At 41.2% G+C, this 26,967-nt stretch overlaps 2 protein-coding genes across 5 annotated transcripts in view; one reads left to right on the forward strand and one right to left on the reverse strand.

Moving 5' to 3' along the window:
- Positions 1 to 10,206, forward strand: part of LOC143028185 (ubiquitin-conjugating enzyme E2 W) — a 116,282-nt gene extending 106,076 nt beyond the window's left edge. For all 4 annotated transcript variants that reach the window (XM_076189953.1, XM_076189952.1, XM_076189951.1 and 1 more), the window contains one exon: positions 596 to 10,206. In XM_076189953.1, coding sequence (XP_076046068.1) covers positions 596 to 609 — 14 coding nt within the window. In that variant the 3' untranslated portion in view covers positions 610 to 10,206. The remainder of the gene's footprint in view (positions 1 to 595) is intronic.
- Positions 9,605 to 20,462, reverse strand: LOC143028186 (uncharacterized). The gene is made up of 6 exons (XM_076189954.1): positions 20,320 to 20,462; positions 18,194 to 18,346; positions 15,492 to 15,628; positions 15,182 to 15,376; positions 10,898 to 11,475; positions 9,605 to 10,707 (listed from the first exon to the last, which is right to left on the reverse strand). The coding sequence occupies exons 2-6, from the start codon at positions 18,291 to 18,293 to the stop codon at positions 10,395 to 10,397; spliced, it is 1,323 nt and encodes a 440-aa protein (XP_076046069.1). The 5' UTR covers positions 18,294 to 18,346; positions 20,320 to 20,462; the 3' UTR covers positions 9,605 to 10,394.
- Positions 20,463 to 26,967: the final 6,505 nt, after the last annotated feature.

Below are 26,967 nucleotides of genomic sequence, written 5' to 3' on the forward strand. Positions count from 1 at the left end.
GAAGACAAGGGTGAATGGAGATTGGTTGTATATGGATGATGTTGTGATGCATGAGGTGGAATGGGTAGTGAGGTAGTATGTGTGAGCAAAATTTGACACAGCCCGAAGGGATTTCTCCCCGTCTTCTCCTTTTATGCATGGGGGGACGGAGAGGGAGGGGGTCGCCGATTTAATGAAGCAGCCTTGCAGTGGATGTGCTGTGTCTTGCAACACTGCTTCTAACCCAGGGCAGTGGACAAGGTGCAGGGATGACCCGTCATCCAGGAGGTGTTAAGATAAGAGGGAGGGTGGAGGGGTGTGGAGTGTATTAAGGGATGGAATGGGTGGGAATGATTTTATGCCTTTTACTTTTTGGCTACCTCCCTTGTAAGGGGGAAAAAGCCTTGGTATATGTATGTATGCATGTTAGTACATATACCCAGGCTTTTTCACCCTTTCAAGGGAGGTAGCCACTCACTCTTGTTAGTAGCAATGGAAAGTATCTTCAGTCCATACTTGGTGATACATAGTATTGATATGTAGTTTGTAAGCAAAGGTATGTCTTGCGTGAGGTTTCATGCAGAAAATATTAATACATTTATGTCTTGTTTTCCAGATGATACTGTATGATATGAAGGAGATAGCTGGATTTGTCGTGTTGTGCTGCTGCACGTATAACGTGACCAACCTGGCAGCATTTTGTCCTGCTCATCATCAAGGGCTTTTGAGCCCATTCCCCCTTCCTCTAGGCTTGCTCATTCTGTTGAAGGTTTCTTTGAGTCTGCCGTCCCAATGTACCCATATCCCCTGCTGGGGAAGGCCCAGCACTCTTTGGCTTTGGTCCTCATTCCTTAGGGCTAATGTAGCAGAGGCATACTGTCAACATCAGCTTGTCATGCTGCCAAGTTGACAACAAATCGGTTTGACGAGTACAATCAAACATAATAGTGGCACATATTTCTAAGGATATTTATTACATGGTAGCAACTGCAGTGTCCCCTTTTATTTATTTTTTTTTTCTTATTAATCTTTTTATTTATTTATTTATTATCATTATTATTCTTTTTATTATTATTTATTTTCTTAATAATATGGAGTTTTGTTTTGTTTGGTGGTTTAGTATTGTGGTGAAACTTGTATGGAGGGCCCATCAGGATACGTTGGTGCCTGCACAAAGCTACATCATCATACCTGTGGTTCTGCAATCCTCCCATACACAGAAGTCACTGAAATGACCATACCAATAGATGCTACAAACATCAATTTTAGTATTTAAACCCAGATGTTTCTCGTGAAGGAGTGTGTGGTATTTTAATGCCTTACCTATTTATGTTGTACATCTGCAATAATATTGTGATATGAACCAAGCTCTCATTACTTTAGCTTCAAAATATTGCATTTTGTATCCAGTCAACTGATGTTTCTTTGTATCATAAAAGGAATACAGTTTACGTATTATCCCATGTGTGAAAGGCTGATTTCATGCTTCTCTGTAGCTGCTTCACTTTCTTACTCAACATTTCCAAGTTACTGAAGTCAAGATTGCTAGGAATTTCATTGATATTTCATAATTAGTTTGTAAGTCATTTATCATTTTGTGATCATCACATTCCATCGAGTCTGGAACCATTTTATTTGTCTCACTGTAACTTTTGTCTCTTAGTTACAATGCAAAAAGGAAATTATTTGATAGATCGTTTGAAGTGTCAGATATTTACCAAAATGACATTAAAATGCTACTGAAGTTGTATGGTTGTTTTTGTTAATACTCCTTAAATTGATCTCTCTCCTCTACCCCTCACCCACGTTCTCTACCAGATGGGACTTTCCAGTGGGCCAAATGGCACCCTCTAGGAATGTAATGGGTCCACTCAGCAATCTAATGGGAGGACCTCTTATGGCTCCAGCGTCATCTCCGCTAGTATCAGAACCAAAGACCACAGCATCAATTCATCCTAAAATATATCCAATGGTGTCCAATGGCATCCAATTGGATAAAATAACTAGTATCCTCTCAACATTTAGCATCTATTCTTCCCACAGGAAGTAGTGCCCTGGTTACATTTCACATTATGAACAACCATTTCAAATCGGTATTCACAATAGAAAACTCACCTAACTGTGAGAAAATAGTGAGTTATCCCCCTCAATGAAAGAAATAATCGTAACACAAAAGGAAATTAGCGACCAAATTAAAACCCTTAATGTTAGAAAATCACATGGTCCAGACGGAATTGCAAATTGGATACTGAAAGAATGCATGGAAAAATTAACAGACAAAATATACAATATAATTAAAGTCACTTCAAGAAGGAAAAGTACCACAGGATTGGAAGAAGGCAAACATTGTACCAATATATAAGGGAGGAAACAAAGAAGACCCATCTAACTACAGACTGGTCTCACAGTAGCACAGTAGCAAAAATTTGTGAAAAAGTTGTCAAAAATAGATGGGTCATTTGGAAGAAAAGCCTATACTGAATCCAAACCAAATTGGATTCAGACAAGGAAGATCATGTACAACAAACTTGATTTGCTTCTATTCAAGATATAATACAAGAGAGAGATGGGTGGGCAGACTGTGGCTTTCTGGACCTACAAAAGGCATTTGATAAGGTACCACATAAAAAACTAATAAAGAAGATTGAGTCAATAGGTTACATTATTATAGTTTTTATCATTTTACTATTATTATGATTTTTTCCGCATCCGACCTAGATATGGACCAAAAGGTCTCCTGTCGGCATGCTCCGCCTTTGTAATCCTTTGTGAGGAAAATGGAGGAGAAATAGGGAATGATGAAGTGAAAGCAGCTGTTACGATGATGAGAGCAGGTAAGGCACCTGGGTTGGATGGATGCCATGCAGAATGTCTGAAGAAAGGAGGTACAGTTATGGTGGACTGGCTGGTGAGGTTATTTAATGTTTGTTTAAGAGAGAGTAGTGCCAGAAGACTGGAGGAGTGCCTGTATAGTTCCACTTTACAAAGGAAAGGGGGACATGTGTGAATGTAGTAGTTACAGAGGGATCAGCTTGTTGAGTGTAGTTGGGAAGGCTTATGGGAGGGTCTTGATTGAGAGGATTAGGAGAGGAACAGAGGGAGTAATTGGTGAGAAACTGTGGTTTTAGGACAGGTAGGGGTTGTGTAGATCAGATCTTTGTGGTAAGACAGATATGTGAGAAAGCTATAGGAAAAGGTAAGGATGTTTTTTGGGCTTTTATGGATCTGGAAAAGGCTTACGACAGGGTTGACAGGAAGGTACTGCAGATGTATGGGATAGGAGGAAAGCTGTTAAGAGCAGTCAAGAGTTTTTATGAGAGTAGTCGAGCTTGCCTTAGGATTGGAAATGGAGAGAGTGAATGGTTTGAGGTAAAGGTGGGACTTCATCAGGGGTGTGTTATGTCGCCCTGGCTGTTCAATCTTTACATGGATGGGGTGGTGCGAGAGGTGAATGCAGGGGTTGGAGATGATTAAAGAAAATGGAGAAAAGTGGGAGGTGAGCCAGTTGTTGTTTGCTGATGACACTGCACTTGTAGCAGGATCAGAGGAGGGATTGAAGAAGTTAGTGACAGAGTTTGAGAAGGTGTGTGAAAGAAGGAAGCTGAAGATAAATGTGGGCAAAAGTAAGGTGGTGAGATGTACAAGGGGAGAGAGCTGGAAGTGAGCATTAAGGGTGAGAAACTGGAGGAAGGGGATAGTTTCAGATACTTGGGTGCGAATGTGACACGAAAGGGAGGAGTGGGGGTTGGAGGTAGAATGTAGGTTGAGAGAAGTGAGTAAATGCCTTGGTGGATTAAAAAGTGTAATGAGAAATAGACATTTGGGAATGGATGCTAAGAGGAGGTTATATGAAGGAGTGATTGTGCCAACAGCAATGTACGGGGCAGAAACATGGAACATGAGAGAGGAAGAGAGAAGGAGTTTGAATGTGTTTGAGATGAAATGTTGGAGAAGTATGATAGGGGTTACTAGGCTAGAGTGAGAAATGAGGAGGAGAACAGGGGTGGAAAGGGAGCTGGGAGATAGGGTTGATGAAAGAGTATTAGGATGGTTTGGACACATGGAAAGAATGAGTGAAGAAAGATCAGTAAAAGAAGTGTGGAAGGAGTGAATATGAGGGGGTGTCCTAGTATGAGATGGATGGATGGGGTGAAAGGATAGTTACAGAAGAGATCTGAAAAGGAACGGCTTCCCACACAGAGTGATAGATTTTTGGAACAAATTAGACAATGAAACACTGTGTGCAAACACTATTCAAGTTTTTAAGAAAAAACATGATGCTGAGAGATACAAAGATGGGTCACCACGAGCACAGCTCTCTTCCCACATAATACAACTAGGTAAATAAATACAACTAGGTAAATACATGTATTCTTGCCATAGCATGCAGGAACCCCCAGTATGTTGAGTTCATCTCCTTGCCACTACATATTATTACAGAACAACTATTCACTCTTTTTTTATATATATAGATGACGATACTTTCACGGGATTAGGTTATGATTATGACATAATCAATTATTACGTAATTCACGACATCCATTGTACATACATATACCAAGGCTTTTTCCCCCTTACAAGGGAGGTAGCAAAAAAGAAAAAGGCATAAAACCATCCCCACCCATTCCATCCCTAAATACACTCCACCCTCCCTCGTATCTTAGCACCTCCTGGATGACGGGTCATCCCTGCCCCGGGTCAGAGGCAGTGTCGCAAGACACAGTACATCCACAGCAAAGCCGCTTCATCAAATCGACAACCCCCCCGACATCCATTGTAACATAAATAATTGATGACCTGGTTCACCTTCATACCCCAATGGCTTTAGTCTAGGTCCTCCCACAATACATTGGGTGCATTATTGATTATATTCAAACATAAGTGTGAAGGTAATTTTTCCAAAAATTGGATTTTGCTAATTAATAGAACTCTAACTGTTGGGCAAACTTTTGGTGGGCTTCTGCTAAGACCCTCCCATTGGGTATACTCAATGGATGACATTTTTTATATTCAAACACCAATGCAAGAATGACTGAATTTGGATTTTGTTTATCAATAGAACACCATAAGTAGGGTAGCTCCTCTCACTATTAGCCAAAGTTTTGGCAGGATTTGCCAAGCTCCCACAATACAAAGGGTGCACTTAATAGATGGCATTACTGTTTATGTCTAAGCACCAACGTGAGGAGTTTTCCAAATTTTTTAAATTTGTTTACCAATAGAGCCCCATAAGTTGGATAGCTTCTCTTACCATTGGCTGAAGTTTTGGCAGGCTGCTAAAGCTCCTCCCACTGTACACTGGGTACACTCAATGCAAAGATGATATTTTCCAAAATTTGGATTCTGCTTATAAATAGAGCTCCATAAGTCAGTTCCTCTTACTATTGACCAAACTTTTATTGGGCTTTTGCTAAAATCATCCAGCAATATGCTGGGTGCACTCAATAAATGTTTTGTTTATATTTAAGCACCAACATGAGGATGATTTTTTTTAATGGATTTTGTTTACCAATGGAACCCCATAATTTGAAACCATCTCTTACCACTGGCAAGAGTTTAGGCAGGCTCCTCCCACAATACAATGTGTGTACTTGAAGTCATTATTGTTTTTACTTGAGCACCATTGCAAGGATGCATTTTCCAAAGTTTGGATTTTGTTTACCAATAGAGCCCCAGAAGTTGCATAGCTCCTCTCACTATTGGCCAAACTTTTGGTGGGCTTTTGCTAAGCTCCCCCTGCAGTCATTCCAGGTGATCTCAAAAGATATCAATACCTCTTCCTAATTATCCTTATGACAGTCTTTCTCAAATGGTCAGATTTTGATCATCAATAGCATCTGCTATGTCATTGAGCTTCTTCCACTTCCGGCAAAAGTTTCAGTGTTGATGCTTGCTCCTCCTAAAATGACTTTGGGTGCATAAATATGAACTCTACAATAGGCTGCCAAAGGTTGCATTTTACTTATCAATAGTGCCACATAAGTTTGGTTGTGCCTCTACATTGCTTCCAGAGTTTAAGAGAGGTTTTGCTAGTTCCTCCCTCAAACACACTGACTTTAATGCAGTTTTGTTCCTAGGGAAAAAACAAAACATTAAATATAATTACATTTTATTTTTCATAGAACTAATATGCTATAATCATTATAGAATGTTTTCATTATTTCTTGCTATAACCCTAAAAGTATGAATTTGTTTAAGTATATAGGCTTTTTTTCTAATCTAAAAATAAAGGTGTAGCATCATATTTTGTTTGTAAACCCATACAGCATCAACAGCATTAATTTAATGCTGTGATAGTTGCCATATCAGCTGCTGTCTAACAAATTGGCTTGGGTGAGCTGCATGGAATCCATACATCCCCACAAGACATGGCAATTGTACACAGTGGTTGGAGCCTTTGTGAACACAATTATATAGAATTTTTATGAGTTATAAATACCCTGCTGTACACTACATATTTTTGCTGTCACAGGTTGACTTAGAACTCCCCTCCACACCCTTTTGTAACATTGTAACACTTGATCAGAGTGCTGGGGGTAGAGCTGGAAACACATTGTTTTCATGTAACGCCATTTTTCTCATCAATTATTCTTTTAAGTTATGTTACATTCAGGAGATATATAAATCCAGTAAGATGGTATATACATGCATAATAATTATGGGTATGGCCTATATCTTTCATAATAGGCATAGAAAATATGAATGAGGGAAAGAATACACTAAATTTACCACCTTACTCTGTCAACTCATTTACCATTGGCCAATATGTCTCCCTGATCTCATGCTGACTGTGGTCATGGATGCAAGACATATTTAACTGTAAGTACTTTTTCATGCTAAACATTCATCTCATGTTATGACAAATTATGCAAAAAATGAAAAATGCAAAATCAGCAAACACCAGCACGTATCTGAGCTATACATAGAACTGATGCTGGATTAAACATCATGTTGCATATTCTTATATATATGTCTAAAAGTATAACTACCATTTTAGTAGTCTCATGATGCAATTACACTTTTGAATTTTGAGCATGTAAGATATGTTTAACAGTTAATAAAGTATTAAGAATTTATTTCTACCTACAAGCCTATAATTTGAGTTTCATGATACTAGTTAAGAATACATACATACATATACCAAAGGCTTTTTCCCCCTTACGAGGGAAGTAGCCAAAAAGAAAAAGGCATAAAAACCATTCCCACCCATTCCATCCCTAAATACATTCCACTCCCCTCCACCCTCACTCTTATCATGGCACCTCCTGGACGACAGGTCATCCCTGCATCTTGTCCACTGCCCTGAGTCAGAGGCAGTGTCGCAAGACACAGCACATCCACAGCAAGACCGCTTTATTAAATCAGTATTTTAAATACTACAAGACACTCGAAAACTGGCTGACACAAGACAATGATTGATGGGTTAATTAGAGTAATTCTACATATAGAGGTGTTGGAGTTAGAGTAAAAGATTTTAAATATTGACTCCACAGCCATGTTAGAAATGCCCACCTACCTTGTAGGACCCTGGGCAGAACTCTCTCCTAGAGATAAGGTTGGGTCAAATTGGCCAAATCTGACCAAAAGTCATGGGCACACCCTTTGGTATTTTTTGTGGGTAGCTTGTTCCGATTTGACCACATCATACCTCAAGTTTGACTTGGACTCATACGCACACCCTTAGAAGCTATTAACTTGAACATACCTTGTGGCAACCTGGACAATTCTCTCCCTCCCACCATGTCAAGTTTGGGTCAAACTTGCCAAAATCCATAGGTTCACCTAATGGAATTTTCTTTAATGACTTTTGCATTGTTGCTTGGATTTGTGTACATACACACAGGGCCCATTCAGTTCCCTGTGGGTGCTTATAGATCAACTTTTCTTGTTCCCTCTCTTCTCCATCTGCATTTTTCTTACAACCCTCATTTCTTTCAGTTTTCTTTTTCCATCTTTTGCTCAATTTTAGTTGATGCTCCTTTCTTTCTCATCTTCTTAGTGTGTGGTTTTCCCCATTCTTTTATTACTTGTTTGTCACCATCTGGGTGCCATTATAGTGTCTGTTTTTTCTCTTTGTTCTCTTATCTTTTTGCCTTATATCCCAAACACTCTTCTCAGCACCACTTTTTCTGTCACCTCACCACCTCAAGAGATTTACAAGGGCCTGGCACCATCATTGCCAGCTCCTGTAGAACTGTGGGCTTTCAGTTATACTCATGTACACATTATCATCATTATCTCTGGGGCATCTTCCATCTTCTCTCTTATTTGCCTGTCAAGCAAGGAAAGGAGAGAGCAGGGGATGGTGACAAGTGGAGAATGGTCGTGTAAGGATAATTTTAACCAGCGAAAAAAATACAAGGGAGCAACGAGTGATTTCGCTCAGGAAAGTTCCAATGTCACTCTCGCAAATTTAATAGCAGGAGCAATCCCCCACAAAAAAAATCGCTCCCACGGCAAGATTCAACGTTTTTCATGCATTATCCATCATTTAGCAATCCCTGAATCCCATCACCATTAATGAAAGGATCAGAGCAAACACAACTTAACCGTGATCAATCGATATCATAAACGCAACGAATCAATCAACTTTAATTTGTTGATGTACGTACGTATGTGTACGCGGTATAGCTGCTAGAATTCAATGGCTTACCGAGCCTAGCTTCGTATCAGCTGCATGCGCGCGTATACTAGTACATGTTGACTAGACTCTACACGACTATCGTGCTACTTTCGATGATCGTACATCATGGAGCGATTTCTAGTGAAGCGAGTAAAGATGAGTGAAGATGGTTTGCCCTCAGATTCAGTCTTTTCAGAATCGAGGGAGAGTGTTTTGACGGCAGGAACAGCTTCTGGACCAGCAAAGCCTAATTCAAACTCTATGGGCAAGGACCAAGGAAAATAAAAACCAGTAAAGCATGAATCTACTATACGCTCGTGGAACCTAGATTGGCTTGAAGTGGATCGGGGCAGTGATGGTACTCTAACGGTGTATTGCAAGGCTTGTCGTGCATTTCCACCCTCATGCACATGAGTAACGAGTTAGCCTTCCAAAAGTCTGAAGGAAATCGAACCTGCAAAAACATGGCTCTGGAAGTATCAAAAATGGCTCTGGTGAAATGACAAAAAATGAAAAATGGCTCTGGAAGAAAAAAAAAAAGTATTTTTTTCCAATTTTAACGCAGCCCAAAGGGGTTTCTCCCAGTATTCTCTAATTTCTGGATGAGGGGACAGAGAGGGGGTGGATTGCAATGTAAATGAAGCAGCCTTGCTGTAGATGTGCTGTGTCTTGCTGCATTACTTCTGACCCAGGCAGTGGGCAGGAGACAGGGATGACCCGTCATCCACAAGGAGCTAAGATGAGGGAGAGGAAAGGGTGGTGGATGGGAGTGGAATTGAGTGGGAGAGGGCACAGGACTTTGACTTTGCTACCTTCTTTATATTGTGGGAAGAAGCCCTTGGTATATGGATACATTTATGGATCTCCAGGGTGACCAAAGAGAGATACATACATATACCAAGGGCCATTTCCTCCTCAGCCACTCCCTACAAGGAGAAAAGGGCTTTTAACATGTATTTATGTATCTGGGAAAATCTTTACAGTATGAAAGAAATGACCATGTCTCCAGTTTATCTTTTATTACACTATATATTTCTAATACAAGACTGGACCTAAAGAAACATAACTTGTGACCCACTCACATTAGAATGTCTAATGTAGAGTACAGTTCACTAAAAGAATATTGTACATCAAATCCCTCCAGACTATAGCCCCGGAAGAAAATCCCTTCCAAAGGAAGCAAGACCCACACTGACTTGACTTCATTCAGGTCACCATCCAGGACAAATTCAACACAGAAACAAACTGCCCCAGATGCAACCAACATGCAGAGGACACCAAGCACCTCATCTTACACTCCTCAACCTGAGCTATACCCAGACAATGACACAATATTTCTTCCTGGAGTGACTTATGGGCTCACACAGTGGCTACTGTTAGTTCCCTGTGAGTCGTGGGTCTTTTGCAAGAAAGACTAGGAGGAACAGATTGATTATACATAAATTTTCACTCAAAATCAGACCTGATTGAACAACTACATTTTTTCCTTATACCACCACCTCAACAACAACTCGCTCACACTTTCATACACTACATACACTTCCATGAAATTTGTAAACATAATCACTTCATAATACATTACTTCTTACTAAAGTATATATATATATATAAAAAAATACATATAATTACACCAAAAGGCCCTTTCCCCTTTTACAAGGGGGTGACAGTTGCTCATTATTTCAAGCTTTTAAAATAAAGCTATACATATATATAGAATAAACATATGAAACCCCTCCATCATAAATATGAAGGCTAATGTACTTATAAAGGCTACTGTAAAGTTTATATTAGCTTACACAGGCTTGGCCTGTGGTGGCTTTAGGAATCCAATTCTTCTAAGATGTCTCACAATGAATGGAGTTGCTGTGAGTGTCGTAACTATCCTAGCTGGAGCAAACACTTTGTGAATGGCATAAGCAACTACAAATGTGCCAACTGTAACTACTGCAGACTCTCCCGATACATTTGTTTCTTTGGTGTCTGAAGCAGTTTCAGTAGAAGGAACTCCTGAAGAAGAATCCGCAGTTTCTGCTACTGTAGCACCATCAGATACACTTTTCAAGTTGATGCCCAAGTACTCGAGCATTCCACTCGTATCTACACCGCTGAAACATAAAAAAAGGATAAATGTAAGTATTCAGATTTCCAGGAAGATGTACAAATAAGACCACCAAGTCTCCACATGTATAAAGGTCTCTTATATTGTCCTACCAATATCCCCATCATTCTACTCCATTTACAATGAAATCCTAAGTTAGAAGTCACACATAACTCTCAGATTAGCAAAACTGTTACCTGGACACAAGCAAGTAGAAAAATCCTAAAGAAGCCAGGGAAATGGTCACATGGAAAACGATCACTGTCGATCCATACTCCTTTACAGCACGCTGGAGTTTCTGCCGTTGCGTCAACACAGGCTCCTTCTCTCCAGAAGTCTCTGGCAATTCTTTTTCTTGACTAGAGTATTTTGTCATACCTGTGCTCAGTGACCTACTGATCTCACAAGCACTCCACCACCCACCCACAGAGTGGGTCACATGTACGTCATGCACTCCCTCTCTTCTACAGAAAGGCATCTGGTCAAACCTCCAGATAGGACTACAGTGAAAGAACCTACATCTTGTAAAGGTTTTAGTTCCATGGAGGAAAGCATTAGTCTTGCACACAGTCTGGGTCCTGGCCAGACCACACCACGAAGCCACAGAGGCTGTACCTGACTTCTTGATGCCCATCAACCGAGAGTAATGGTAGTCATGAAGGTCACCAGAAATATATTTGTCATCCTGTGCCCACTGGCCCCCTGGCATGTTGAGGTGGACAAAATTGCCCTTCGTGTTACAGTTGAAGGGTTTGGGGACATTGGTTTGCATCACCTGGAATGAAAACAGCTCAAAGTAGCACACAGATGTTGTTTATAGCAAGAAAAAAGTATACAAACTAAATAATATAAACAAATAAATAAATAAACAAAAAGATAACATTACCATTCTGGGTGGAATGACAAAGATATTGAAATGGGACAAGAGGACACGATAAGAAGCTAAAGAAGGACAGTTACAGAAGAGACCTGAAAAAGAACAGTTTCCCACACAGAGTGATCGATGTCTGGAACAAACTAAACGGTGAATGCCAGAACTATACACTTGTTCAAGAATAAACTGGATGTGGAGAGATACGAAAATGGGTCACAATGAGCATAGCTCCCATCCCGTAAAATACAACTAGATAAATACGTGCTTACACAAAAGCATGTACAGTACTACCTCTCATTAATGGACTAAAAGGGGGGTAACGGTGTCAATTGATGTCAATAATCCGTTGATTTGGAGTGGTTTTTGGGTGGCAGAGTGATTGCACAGCACTAAGCAACAGCACCAAAAACACCGCAAACACAGCTAATTAACGTCCATTAAAGAGAGGTAGTACTGTATACAGTGAACCCCAGCGTATCCATGACTCACTGCTCACAACCCCCAAAATCTGTGACTTTTCCCATCAAAATTACCAATGCATACTTATGATTCTCCTGCATATGCAATGCTTATTCATCTCAGCACTAGTACTTACAACCATGAAAAAAATTCCTAATTTAAACCTTGAAAATTATCATTTAATGTATGAATACATCAAAAATGAGCAAAATGGCAATTTACAATATTAGTAATATTAACTACCAATATGAGAGGGAGGGGAGGGGAGTGGAGTATGTTAGGGATGGAATGGGTGGGAGTGGTTTTTATGCCTTTGTTTTTTGGCTACCTCCCTTATAAGGGGGGGGGGGAACCTTTGGTATATGTATGCAACTTTAAATATAAACAATCCCTCTTTATTGGTGTGTACAGGTCTATTTTACTATAATTCTAAGAGAAGAGACGAAAAGTTTAAACATGTTCAAGATGAAATGTTGGGGTTAGGAGGTCAGACAGAGCGAGAAACAAGGTGAGGAGGAGAGCAGGGGTGGACTAGGAGATGGCAAATAAGGCTGATGAAAGAGTATTGGGATGATTTGGACACATGGAAAGGAGTAAAGAAAGATTAATACAAGAGGTGTGGCAGGCAAAGGTGGAAGGAGTGAAGTTAAAGGGATGACCAAAGAAGAGATGGATGGATGGGGTGAAAGGGGCTATGAGCAAGGGGGTAATGTCTGTTGAGCAAGGAAGAGAGAAGGCAGGAGACAGAGGTGAGTGGAGAATGGCTGTATATAGATGATACTGTGATGCAAGGATGGCAGGGGGCAAGGGACGGGGGGAGTAGAGAGTGGTTATCTGTTAATGATATTTTGATGCAGCCTGATGGGATTTCTCCCCGTCTTCTCTTTTCCTGCATTACAGGATGGAGAGAGTAGGGGTCACCAGTTAATTGAAGCAGCCTTGCTTTGGATGAGCTGCATCATCCTGATTTACTTTTTACCTTGGGCAACGGGCGGGATACAGGGATAACCCGTTGTCCCTGAGGAGCTGAGAGGAGATGAGAGGGTGGTGGGTGGGAGTGGAACAGATGGGAGTGAATGAGTGACCTGACTTAGTTACCTCTCTTATATGGGGGAAAAAAGCCTTTGGAATATAGATAGTATACAAAAATTATTATATTTACAAAATAACTTTAAAAATGAAGTACATACAAACATACATATACCAAGGGCTTTTTCCCCCTTGCAAGGGAGATAGCCTAAGTCAAAGGCATAAATCCACTCCCACTCATTCCATCCCCACGTACTCCACTCCCATTCACCACCCCTCCCTCCTACCCTCTTTTCTTGGCTCCTCCTGGATGATGGGTCATCCCTGCATGAAGTATCGACATTTATTTCCATCATAAAACAACATATACATACATATACCAAAGGCTTTTTCCCCCTACACAGGGGGTGGGGTAGCCAAAAAGAAAAAGGCATAGAAACCACTCCCACCCATTTCGTTTCCTATATATTCCACTCCCCTCCAATACAAAAATGCTAAAACAAGGTTTGTACCATCAAGAAAGGTATTCTAAGGCATCTTTAAGGGGTCTATCCACTATCTGCATTTTTTTTTATTAATGAAAGGTTTTGGAGCCTGTCACAAATACCTGGGGATCACTATTGTGTATGCATGTACCTAATTATTGTTTACAGGAAAAGTATTCATAGGATTCTGTCCAATTCTAAAGTAATCTAAAAGCAACCCATTGGTTCCTCTGAACCCTCTAGGTCAGTGTTTCGCAACCCGGGTTCCCCGGAACCCTAAGTTTCCGAAAAAGATCCCTTAGGGTTTTCCATTTAATTTAATATATGTAATATAATCACACACAAGATATTCTTGGTTATTGAAATAATGTAATATAGACATCATCCTAACCTATTATTATGATGAAATTAAATGAGAAAGATATGGTATATGTGTTGTTTTTTTGCGCAGGGGTTCCTTGAGACATGCAAATCATTCTAAAAGTTACACAAGGGTAAAAGATTGAGAAATGCTACTCTAGGTACTCACAACATTCTCTTTCTACAGATTCAACCCTGCCTATGACCACACATGCTCATTATTCACTATGCATTGGTTTGCCATTTGTACACATGATTTTTTTTTCAATTCCTCTTATATTTCACGATATTCCATTGCACCTCTTGGAGCACTGGAGGTTGAGCAAAGCCCTATGCTATGGCTACCCTGAGGTGCTTTCCTAAGGTGTTCCCTGGAACTAATATGCCTCAACAGCAATGTTCCCTCTAATTTTTTGCCGAGTGTGAGCAGAAATTGGCTTATGTGCAAACTTTGCCTTCTCTGAAAAGTATGTGCGAACCCATGCAAGTCACCATCTGATCATTTAAGCAAATACGCACAATTTGTAAATTTGTATTACATATTACCTCCACCAGGCAGTGGCGGTTGGCAAGTTACGACATTTTTAGAGAATCTATAGGTTGATGTTTGGGTGGAGCTTCTTTATCAAATGGATTTTAATATAATTTGAAAACCTCGTGTGTGCACAATTTTTCATGTGCACTAGATGTAAAACATATGTGCACACACATACGCACAGCGCAGAGGGAACATTGCTCATCAGTCTTTTGTTCAGGCCAAAAGAGGCAAATTGGCCGTGCTGTATAACTTCTACTTTGGAATTATACAAACCCCACATAGTCCATGGCAGCCTATCCCTAGTGAAGTCTTGTTTATCGCTGGATCTAGCTTTCAAATTCATTGCCTTAACCTTTTATCCCCTCAATATTACTTTATCCACCATTACATTAAGTCTCCTGTACAATATTACTATCTTTTCTAACACCATTTCCTCACTTTCTGATTTAAAACTATACCAAAAAGAAAATAATAACAATAAATAAATTTATAAATGAATAATTAAAATAAATACACAAATGAAAATAGAAAAATAATTAATTAAAAACAAAAAAATATGCTATGTGTACGTGGTTTCACTACAAAATAGTACCATACAAATGCAATGCAGATATCTTCTCTACAGTACATATTCATCTGATAATAATCATATGCCTCAGCCTATCAAATCCGCAATAACATAACTAAATTCACAACTGCTCAGCAATCCTTAAACTCCAATCATAACAAAACTTACCGAAGACAATGATACAGCATTTCCACAGTCATAGACACCAACATGGTTGTCAACTGGAGAGGACTGTAGATTGAAGGACTGTTTGGTACCCTGGTCACCCATGAAACCGCCACCAAAGACACCACTGGGCTGATTCAGCTTGGCAGCGAGGTGGGCACTGCTAGTGTCGCGAGCACGGTGAGGAGAAAATCGAGCCTGAAAAGCATTATACAAATCAATAACAGAAAAACAGGAAAAAAAAGACAAAAGACATTAAGGTTTAGTGAGAAATATTTTCCACTCCCAACTCTCCCTTATGTTATCTACTTACTTTTTCAGAGGCTTGGAGTTCCTCCACATTAGGAGGCATGGGAATGGATCCTGCCAGAGGTGATGAATAAGCTACTGCTTGGTGCATTCCTTGCCTGCCCTTGTCAGTCACATTTTTAGTGCAAGAATATATTTCACCTGAAAGAAAATACATACATTGTAGAAAACAAGAACACTATGATTCACTTGACACTGAAATAAATGTATAAAATCATAAAAACAAACGAGATGAAGCTGTTGCCAGTTACCTGTGGACTTTGGGTTTCCTGCAAAAAAATGCCTGGGACAACAGTTGTCAATGTGACTCGCTAGCAATTAAAAAAAAGAAAGGGGTCATAGAGTGTTCTTCTTATACTTGAATAACTTAACTTTACAAAGTGACAATGGACTCCAAGCGCATCTGCAGAAAGTTATATCTAGATACAGCTGGAGTAATTAGATAATGACCAGAATTTTAGTAACACCGTAAACCCTTGATATAAGGAACCAACCGATGGGAGGGATTTGATGTTAAATCCAAAAGTTTACTATGTATCAATCAATCTATTGTCCCAGTTTCATCTTGCAGAAAACCTGCAGCCTCCAGGAAACCAGCCACAGCTACCAGGTCAGCCTAAAGTCATTAGGTGAAGATATTTTGAGTTGTTTGAAAAAGGGTGGGTGTCAGTGTAGTATAATGTGCTTTGTGGGATAGTGTAGTACATTGTGCTCGGTGTCTCTTGTGTTATGGTTACAATGAGAGCAAATGGTGTTTGATGCCATACCAATTTTGTGTGTTAGGTTGATTTTGTGTTTGTACCATTTTGGTGCAGGGGAAAGTCAAAAAACTTTATACAAACAATCTCATTCAGTTGAAGGAAGACTATCATAACATTTTCCCTAATTTTGTAGCAAATGCTTAATATTTTGTTCAATAAAGGGCTGCTGTTCCCTAGACTGTCTGGCCAAGAAGTCCCATTGGTAAAGAGTTGAACATTATCATAAACTGGTTAAACCGACACGCTGTGGATCAGTGGCTCCCAACTTTGTGGCAATGATCTCTCCTTCAGTCAACTTTACGTCCATGGCACCCCCAAACCAGACGTCCATTCCCCAAAATGAACATTTCCAATAGTACCATATTTACATTTACAGAACAAGTCAATGAAATATCAAATACATCTAAGCTTGAGTGACCCTGAAAAAATTATGCTTATCCCAAGGGAAAAATCTATGCAAATGACAGTACTTGTTAATTTTACTGTTAACCCACTATCGGAGAAATAATAACGGAAAGTACAGAGAAACTGTATATTTCGAGAAACTGTATATTTCTGTACTTTCCGTTATTATTTTTCCGATAGTGGGTTAACAGTGATCTTTTACAAATGTGTTATAACATACTAGTTTCCACTTGTTAATTTGTGGTGACATGCAGGGAGAACCTTATATTATCTCAAATAAATTCATCTACATATCTATGAGGACCACAATGGAAATAAGCTTGCATGCATTTTGTGTTATCCTCGGCAATTGTAATTGTTATTTCAAACTATGTGTTCTTTTCATTATCTGCACTTCATGTATATTGATTCACTGCCAAACTTATTATTATCATTATATTACTATTATTATCTCCCAGTCTGGGAACCAGTGATCTAAGGTAAACACAGTAATATAGTCACTTTAAAATACCAACACTATCGTAAATACAACCCAGCATCTGACTTATACATAATAAATTTTGGTTTTACTTGCCTACAAGGCCACTTACTGGCAAACAACTGATATTCTTTATTTCTCGGAAAACTGTAATAAAATCTACATTTCAACTGAATTTGGAGAAACTTCACTACGTTACTTTTGCTTATATTTACTCTGAAAACATTGCTAGTACACATTAACTGCATCACATTAGCAGAAAACCATCTCGAGAAGTGGTCTGCATATACATTACAAGGTTGACATCAAGATTTTACTGAGCTCAGAGTTTGCTGGGTACAACTGTCTAGCATCGTAACAGTACACCAATATCAGAGGTTGGACATGGTAGCTTCACAATATAATCAATCGAGGATTTTCTTTTCTTCCTTCCACATCTCTGGTTTTAAACATAATCCTTCTCTTTTATTTCTGTAGGCTAAACAAGGATCTATGGGGTTTACATAAGCTAACGAAAACAAGTATGATGATATGATCACAGTCCAATTGTATTTTCAGATTCCAAATTCACTATGATTACGTCCTATTGGGTTATTTTACATTTGGGAAGATTTTTATGCTCATCATGGCCTAAGTCATTCGGAGGATATTGTTAAAACCACTATACTAAAAAGAAAAAAATTGAAAATGGAAAATATTTCAACAATGGAACACCACGATCGATTGCATTTGAAAACCTGAATATTTTCTATTATCGAAGTGTCGATCCATCCTGCTATGTTAACAATTATTTTCAACACTACGGCAAATCTTAAATCATTCATTTTGTACAAGAAAAGTAGGGTGTATTTTATCACCACTTATCTTTGATTTAAGTATACGACTTCATCACGATACGAATACACAAATATCATTAATATGCACCACAAAAAATCATCGACATGTAATTTATAACAAATGTGGAACTGACAAACATCCTACAAGTAATTCAACAGGAATGAGTAAGCATGTTAGTGGCATATTCTGACTAAACAATAACATTTTGTAATGTTTTCAACTTACTAGACTGTGTCAAGCTCTTCCTCCTCACTACGTTCTTCGTTGCAGCAGCAGCTGCTGCAAATACACTTCCAGTACTCGATGTTGCAATAAGCACAGACATTTTGTAACACTTTTACTCTCTTCGAGTAACTAAATACTCAGCCGTTTACACAACTGGAGAGGAGAAACATGAAACGGTTAGCGACACTTCCACTTTCGACTTTGGTTTGTAACTACACTGGTTTTGCGATGGCAAAGGTTTATATACGCGCATTCATTGTTGCCACATACTTCTATTCACCCAAATGTCAAACTATTTTGGTGACTAGCTTATGTTATTGACTTATTGTACATGGCTTATGTTATTGTATACAGTGTTTCTTTTATAATGAATATATATGTGTGTGTGTGTAATGTTTGTGGTGTGATTCACAATAGATTTTAATCAAGTGCTGGAGTAGTGAGCTACGTTTCTTACCTTATTGGATGTGAGCAATATTTTTATATCATTATCCACGCATACACTCGCACGCGCACGCGCGCGCGCGCGCACACACACACACACACACACACACACACACACACACACACACACACACACACACACACACACACACACACACACACACACACACAAAATAACAGCTTTCCCCACAGGTAATAGATGTTTGAAACAAGTTTGATGAGAAAGTGGTGTGCGCAAAAACATTACACGAATTTAAAAACAGTCTAGATAAAACGAGATATGAAGACGGGATACCACCAAAACCTTTTGATACCGTCCGACACGAAAGACTACTTACTAAATTAGCTTTGCATGGAATAAGTGGTAGCCTATTGGGTTGGTCTAGTAATTGGTGGAATGGTCGAATAGAGTTGTTTTAAATGGAAAAACTTCTGAATGGAAAAGTGTTGCAAGTGGAGTTCCTCAGGGTTCCGTTCTTGGGCCACTTCTATTCATAGTATATATAAATGATATAGACCATGGACTAAAATCTACTGTTTCCAAATTTGCTGATGATACAAAACTGTGCGGAGTGGCAAATGATCACTCAGACCAATTTATTCAAGAAGATTTAGATCAATTACAGCAATGGTCTGAAAAGTGGCTAATGAAATTTGACACAAGTAAATGCAAGGTAATGCACATAGGTAAAAATAACAGTAAGTACGATTACAAGTTATTTGGAAATTCGTTAACAAAAGTGGATAGTGAAAAAGATCTCGGCGTAATTATCAGTAACGACCTCAAATCATCCAAGCAGTGTATTTCAGCCTCTGAGAAAGCAAATAAGATTCTGGGACTGATTGCGCGATCTTTTGATTTCAAAAGTCCATCACTCATTAACAAGCTATATAAATCGTTATATAAATCTATATAAATCGTTATATAAATCGTCCACATTTTGGAAATCTGCTGTTTCCGTATTGTCACCGAATCTCATTAAAGACATTGACAGACTGGAAAAAGTACAACGGCGAGCCACTAAACTGATTCCAAATAAATCATACGAAAATCGACTAAAACACATGAATCTGTTTTCCCTAAAAAAGCGTAGACTCAGAGGTGACTTGATACAGGTCTTTAAGATTTTAAAGGGAATTGACAACATCAAAAGTGACAAAATTTTCACATTGAATGAGAATCAGACAAGAAACAATGGTCTCAAACTGTCCGGAAATAGATTCAATTTGGAAGTAGGTAGAAACAACTTTGCCAACCGAGTAGTTAATGAATGGAATAAACTTCCTGCACAGGTAGTGCAATGTAGTTCAGTTCGAAGCTTTAAGAATCATTTAGATAAATACCTAAGATGCTGTAATGATCATCATTTATCTTATATTATTTGTTTTTGTTTTGTTATCATTTGTCTGTCTGATTTTCATTTATTATTAGTTATATGTCAATTTATTATTATTTACTATTTACCTGTTTGTTTATTATTTAACTATACCTATGCATTTATTTATGTATCTTATTTGTTATTTACATTATTATAGTTTTTATTTATTATTTTATTATTAATATTATTTTTTTTTCGCATCCGACCCAGATATGGATGAAAAGGTCTCCTGTCGGCATGCTCCGCCTTTGTAATACCACGAGCATAGCTCCCCTACCTGTAAAATACTAGGTAAATACTCACACACGTTAGAGTTCTCTCCTGCCACTACAGTGGTCTGGGTGGTTCGACTCTTGCCCAGGTTCTGAAACACACACACACACGCATCCAAGATATAACCGTGTTGTATCACATATCCAATGTCTTGTGCTACAGACCCCCCCCCCCCGCCCTCAATAAATATAGCGCAGTGGTGTACCACATATGCAATGTCCTGTGCTACACATCCTCCCTCCCCCAAGGTCAGAATATTTCTGTCTTTCTCTGCTTCTCTTTGTATTTGCCTTATTGTAGTATACAATAAATAAACTCAGTTATTCCAAGTTTTAATTTCACAAGTGGTTCCAGCTTAGCTATCTTGAAAAAGGTGGAAAAAAAAGAGTCACGGGTCTCGTTCCGAGTTTATTCTCGGCCGGTTTCAACTTGTCACAATATCTCAACATTAGCTATCTTGGCCTACACAACGAGACTTCAGATGACACTTGCAAGTGCACTTACAAAGGAGTGAGGGTTCGTGGAAAGACACTAAACACACACGCACGCGCGCGCACACACAAACAAACTTGGGATAGTTAGGTGATACAGCCCAAACTGGTAGAATGTATGAATTAAAATCTGATTATGGCTATTGGAAAACGATGGTACATCTTAAAATGAAACCATATATTAATTTGATGATAAGTGTGATAAATTGGAGAGTAGACGAAAGGGCCCCACGAGTGTAGTCCCTTTCCTGTATAATACAATTAGACACACACACACACACACACACACACACACACACACACACACACACACACACACACACACACACACACACACACACACACAATAAAAGTGGCATTTGCCTATTTGGACGAGGAAATGATAAAAAAAAACTACACTAATAAGACCAAAACTCGAGTACGCAGCAACACTATGGACACCCGCCCAGTACCAAAAAGAATATAAAGAAGTTAGAAAGAATACAAAGAGCAACGACAAAAATGGCACCAACTCTTTCCAAAATTATATATGGACAAAGACTGTCCAAATTAGAATTACCAACTCTGGAACAAAGAAAGGAAAGAGGAGACTTACTAACTATCTATAGAAGTATGAAGGGAATGGAAATCTTAGATAATCTTGGTCTTATTGAAATGGGACAATGGAAAAACAAGGGGACACGAAAAAAAAAGATCATTTCAGAAGAGATCTGAAAAAATAGCTTCCCACACAGAGTGATAGATACTTGGAACAAATTGGACAAAGAAACAGTGTGTACAAACACTATTCAAGATTTTAAGAAAAAAAACTTGATGCTGAGAGATACAAAGACGGGTCACCACGAGCATAGCTCCCTTCCCGTATAATACAACTATGTAAATACACACACACACACACGCACACTACATGGATGAAAAAAATGGTAAAGAAAATAGTGGTTGCACCGATAAGACCTTAATTGGAGTATGGTGCGACACTATGGGCACCTACACTCTCAAATTTGACATACGAACAAAGATTGGATAAACTACGTCTATCAGCGCTGGAACAGAGAAGAGAAAGAGGTGATTTGCTGACCATTTACAGAATTATGAAAGGGATGGAAGTTCTTGATAGAGACGACTTATTAAAATGGGACAGAAGAGAAACAAGAGGACACGAGAAGTTAAAGAAGGACAGTTACAGAAGAGATTTGAAAAAGAAAAACTTCCCACATAGAATGATTGATGTCTGGAACAAACTAAACGGAGAAACAGTGAGTGCCAAAACAATACAATATTTTAAGAACAAAATGGATGCGGAGAGATACAAAAACGGGTCACTACGAGCATAGCCCTCGTCCCGTAAAATACAACTAGGTAAACACATAATTCGTGGCGCAGTTGGTAGAGTTCCCGGCTGCCACTACGGAGGTCCGGGCTCAAATCTGGCCCAAGGCTGAAATAATTTCAGTATCGCTGCGCTGCGGGTTGTTACTCCAACTCTATTGAGTGGGGAGTTGGGTGTATGTGTGTGCGTGTAAGGTCACAGCAATTCCAATAGATCGGTCATATACGAGCTATGAACTCTCTTCCGGGAGAGAAATAGCTGTCGATCACTAGTTCAACACGTGATCCGAAGGCCATGGTGAATCACAAAGACGCAGTGGTAATATATGGCACTTCCAAATGAAAACACGTCCATGATTCTCCTGTTGGCCTCATCATATCAAAAACTTCGAATCTTCAGACTTCGACGCTGGGCCTTGGCCAACGACGCCACCACCAACCATAGAAAAAATAAATTCTATTCATCTCATCACAAACAGCTTTAAGACCCTAACTTTACTTCATCACGCCAGCTCAGAACTTCCTGTAAACATCCTGCACTACTTCACTCTCTCGGGTTTGCAATGACCTTGCTTGGTGATGACCTTGGTTGGGTATCCTACGAAGGAAACCGACCTAAGGTCAGGATCTGTTTATCCCCTCGACTTAAAGGATCCCTGGGAGTTATTTTTTAATAAAATGTAGGAGTAGTTCCTTCCACTTCGAGAGGCCCGTCCTCCCGGACCAAACCGTCAAGGTTACAGAGACTCGAAGATGAACACGAAAGATTACTGTGTATTACATTCCCTGGTGATACCATCTAAGCGAAAGCAACCACCCAATGATATAGGGGACCCAGTGCACTGCGCCAAAAGGAACACAAATACACGGGCGAGCAAGGACATGCACTGTGTGCATAACAAACATGAAAGCGAACAACCACAGGCACGAGTTTTCCTACATCGGGCACCCCGAGGCAAGGTCAAGAGAATATGTAAACACGTACACAAAACACGCATAGTGTCTGCTTGTGTGTGTGTGTGTGTGTGCGATTCACCATGGTCTTGGATCACGTGTTGGACTCGTGATCGACAGCTATTCCCCTCCGGAAGTGAGCTCAGAGCTCATATATGACCCATCTATGGGTAATTCTGTTACCTTACACGCACACACACACACACACCTAACTCCTCGCCCACGAGAGCTGGAGTAACAACCCGAAGCGCAGTGATACTGAAAGTGTGTGTGTGTGTGTGTGTGTGTGTGTGTGTGTGTGTGTGTGTGTGTGTGTGTGTGTGTGTGTGTGTGTGTGTGTGTGTGTGTGTGTGTGTGTGTGTGTGTGTGTGTGTGTGTTTGCGTGCGCGCGCGCACGTGTATATTCCTGTTCACAAACAGGAAGTAGAAGAGGAACGATGAAATTGGTACAGTGGTCGCTGCCCGGTCGATGACCTCCCCTTAGCCCTTCCCTTAGCCCTTCCCTTTGGCGTGCGCACAAGCCCGAATAGACCCGACCCTGGGCTCTCACGCAACCCTGGCTGGGTGGTGGTGGTGATGGTCACACCCGCAACCGAATGGAATACCCTGGCACCGGTGCCAGGGTCAAAGGAAGAGTGGCACAGGGCAAGGAAGGGTCCCCTCGGTGTCAGAGTGTGCCAAAACAAAATCTTGGGTCTCGAAGACTCCGCCCAAAGCTTCTGTCCTTGAGGACAATTGGGTGGCGAAGAGAGTCATGACAGAAGTCGCCAAGGGTAAAGGCCACGACTGCAACAACAGAGGGAGAGAAGCAGTTAACCGTGGAGGGGAGAGATGTGTCTCCAATTGTACAATAATACTACGTATCTCTGCTCCGTAGGGGCATCTACGCCGTTGTCCGTGTTAAGGAGGTCAAGGTGGCTACGGCGTAATATGAAGGCATCCCATGGGTCTCCTCTAATCCTCCTCCTCCTCCTCCGCCTCCTCCTCCTCCTCCCCTTCCTCTTCCTCCTCCTACTACTACCACAGCTGTAGTCCTAAGTTTGTTGATAATTTTGTAATATCTGTCATTTTCTTTCTTGTCCTCCACCTCCTCGATATTTTCTTGTTCCCTTTCCCAAAGTTCGCTAACCCTTTTGTAGTATCTTTATCTGGCAATAGGCGCCGTCGTAAGAGACTCGAACTAACTTTGTAACTTCCTCATCCGACGCCGCTCTCATCACCAGAAATATATGAAAATTGCTACAGCGGTCAAATGCTCTACCCATCTTCGAGCACACAGGGGCAACACAAGCCCGGGGTGCCATTGTTCCTTGCTCCTCCTCCTCCTCCTCTCGTCCTCGCCCCCACCACCATCGTCGTTCCTTCCCTTGGAGACAGGTCTCATTTGGGTATGAAAAATCCCCTCCCCCCCGGGGGGGTTTGGGGGAAGGGGGGAGGTATGGGGGGCTGGGCAGCCAACGAGCTGCTGTCACGTGGAGGCTGCGTGCCCCTTTCCCCTCCCTCTCTCCTTATCCTTATTTACCCCTCGGTCCCGTTCGCTGGCACCAGTGCCAATGATTGGCACTGGTGCCAAGGAGCAGGTCCCCCTGCAAGGGCCCACGTGGCCTTGTTGCCGTACTGGCGATTGGCACTCACGCGTCCGCCACGAGACACCCGATGGCCCTCGTCGTCGGAGGGACAACGGGAGCCGGAGATGCGAGGTTCGTCGTCCTCGAGGGAACTTCTCTGTGCTCTCGAGGTCGGCCTCGGGGTCTACCGAGATAAAAAGAACCATTTTCGCCAACCGCGTAGTCGGCGAAGGGGGTGGGGTGGGGTGGGGGGATACAGTCGAGCCGGAGCGGCGAGGTTCATCGTCCTCGAGGTAATCCTCTGTGATCTCGAGGTCGGACTCGGGTTCGTGGAGATAAAGAGAACCGTTTTCGCCAACCGCGTAGTCGGCAAAGGGGTTATAAAGTGGACTGAACGTGGAGCTCGAAGATTTACACGGATAAACGCCCATGCAATAGGCCGTGGTATCTGCCAATGAGGGACTCGCATTTTGGTTCGGTTATTTTCTTTGTCAGTTTGCGTCTTGATCAACTTTTTTTTTTCGTCTGACATCGTTTTGCACCGAAAGGGTGGGGGGGGGAGGGAGAGATGGAGGGAGGAAGGGAGATAGAGAGGGAGGCGAGAAACGAAAGAAAGGGAATGAAGGAAGAGAGAGTGAGGAAAGAGACAGAGGATAGGGAAGGGAGGGAGGGAGGGAGGGTAGGAAGGACGGGAAGGGAGAACAGGAGAGGGACGAAATGAACGAGGGAGGGAATGGAAGACAGAAAGGGAGAGAAAGGGAAGAAATGAGTTAGGGAGGGATGAAGGGAAATAGGAAAGAGAAAGGAAGACGGAGAGAGGAAGAGAAAGAGGAAGGAGAAAGGAAGACGGAGGGAGGGAGGAAGGGAAAGAGGAAGGAGAAAGGAAGACGGAAGGAGGGAGGGAGGGAGGGAGGGAAAGAGGAAGGAGAAAGGAAGACGGAGGGAGGGAGGGAGGGAAAGAGGAAGGAGAAAGGAAGACGGAGGGAGGGAGGGAGGAAGGGAAAGAGGAAGAAGAAAGGAAGACGGAGGAAGGGAAAAAGGAAGGAGAAAGGAAGACAGAGGGAGGGAAAGAGGAAGGAGAAAGGAAGACGGAAGGAGGAAGGGAGGAAGGGAAAGAGGAAGGAAAAAGGAAGACGGAGGGAGGGAGGAAGGAAGGGAAAGAGGAGGAAGAAAGGAAGACGGAGGGAGGGAGGAAGGAAGGGAAAGAGGAAGGAGAGAGGAAGACAGAGGGAGGGAGGAAGGAAGGGAAAGAGGAAAGAGAAAGGTAAAAGGAAGGGAAAGAGGAAGGATAAAGGAAGACAGAGGGAGGGAAAGAGGAAGGAGAAAGAGGGAAGGGAAAGATGAAAGATTAAGGAAGACGGAGGGAGGAAGGAAGGAGAGAGGAAGACAGAGGGAGGGAGGAAGGAAGGGAAAGAGGAAAGAGAAAGGAAGACGGAGAGAGGGAGGGAGGAAGGGAAAGGGGAGGAAGAAAGGAAGAGGGAGAGAGGAAGAGGGTGGTCTATCAACCTGCAAGGCACCGTTGTCCCTGGCACCACTGAGTGTCAGGGTGAGGTGGCACTGGGAAGCTGCTCGTACCTGCACGAGGAGGGGAACGTGGATGTGGGACAAGTGCCAATTACGTGGGTGGCGCCCTCTGGGGTCCTTGCGGGACCAGCGTGCTACGTTGACGCCACCGTCACTTTCGTTGCCTCGAACGGTCAATCCACCTTCTACCGTACGGTTTTATTCAGCTGAGAGGATACCCTAATACTCCTAACGGGGTTAAGGCCTGGATTACCCCCTTCGCGTGTATCGTCAGCTTATGCTCTCTGTTTTGGCAACCCCTCAGTTGAGGGGGAAAAATCCGTTCCTCCTTAGAGGTGTCAGATTACAGGAGTTGATATTAAACTCCCACCCGTGGGTAAATAAAACGTCTGTCGTTAAAAAAGAATAAAGTTTGTAATGTGCGTCATCGTAGGGAGGGTCAGGGAGTGCGTTACAACGATTCTTTGGTTTGATGGACTACGACACGGGAGGAAAGCGTGTGACTAGATCAGAGGTGGGGAACCTACGGCCTTCTGCGGCCTTTGATATACATATTATTTTTTTTTTTTAAAAGACATTGAATATTTCTTAAGTCTGAAATCATTATACACCTGAAACTTATAATATACACCACACACATAGACTAAAGCAAAGGTAACCGTGTTCAGGGATAAAATATTGAAAAAAAAAAAAAAAATCAGTGCGGCCTCTATGTGGGACGATGAATTGTAAGGTGGCTTTCATGCGCAACAAGATTCCCCACCCGTGGACTAGATAGTGACATCCGCAGTTTTATCCAAATAGTTGAGTCA

This window comes from Oratosquilla oratoria, chromosome 9, assembly GCF_046742065.1.
Source record: "Oratosquilla oratoria isolate Oo_2021 chromosome 9, ASM4674206v1, whole genome shotgun sequence".
In the NCBI taxonomy this organism is placed as follows: domain Eukaryota; kingdom Metazoa; phylum Arthropoda; class Malacostraca; order Stomatopoda; family Squillidae; genus Oratosquilla; species Oratosquilla oratoria.

What these genes read in the sequence shown, in the direction of transcription:
- LOC143028186 (XM_076189954.1), bottom strand. Translation starts at nt 18,293, where the DNA reads ATGTCTGTGCTTATTGCAACATCGAGTACTGGAAGTGTATTTGCAGCA. An exon ending in GAAGAGCTTGACACAGTCTA is followed by an intron (nt 15,629 to 18,193) that starts GTAAGTTGAAAA and finishes ATTTTCTTTCAG; the next exon opens with GTGAAATATATTCTTGCACT. An exon ending in ATGCTGTATCATTGTCTTCG is followed by an intron (nt 11,476 to 15,181) that starts GTAAGTTTTGTT and finishes TTTTCATTCCAG; the next exon opens with GTGATGCAAACCAATGTCCC.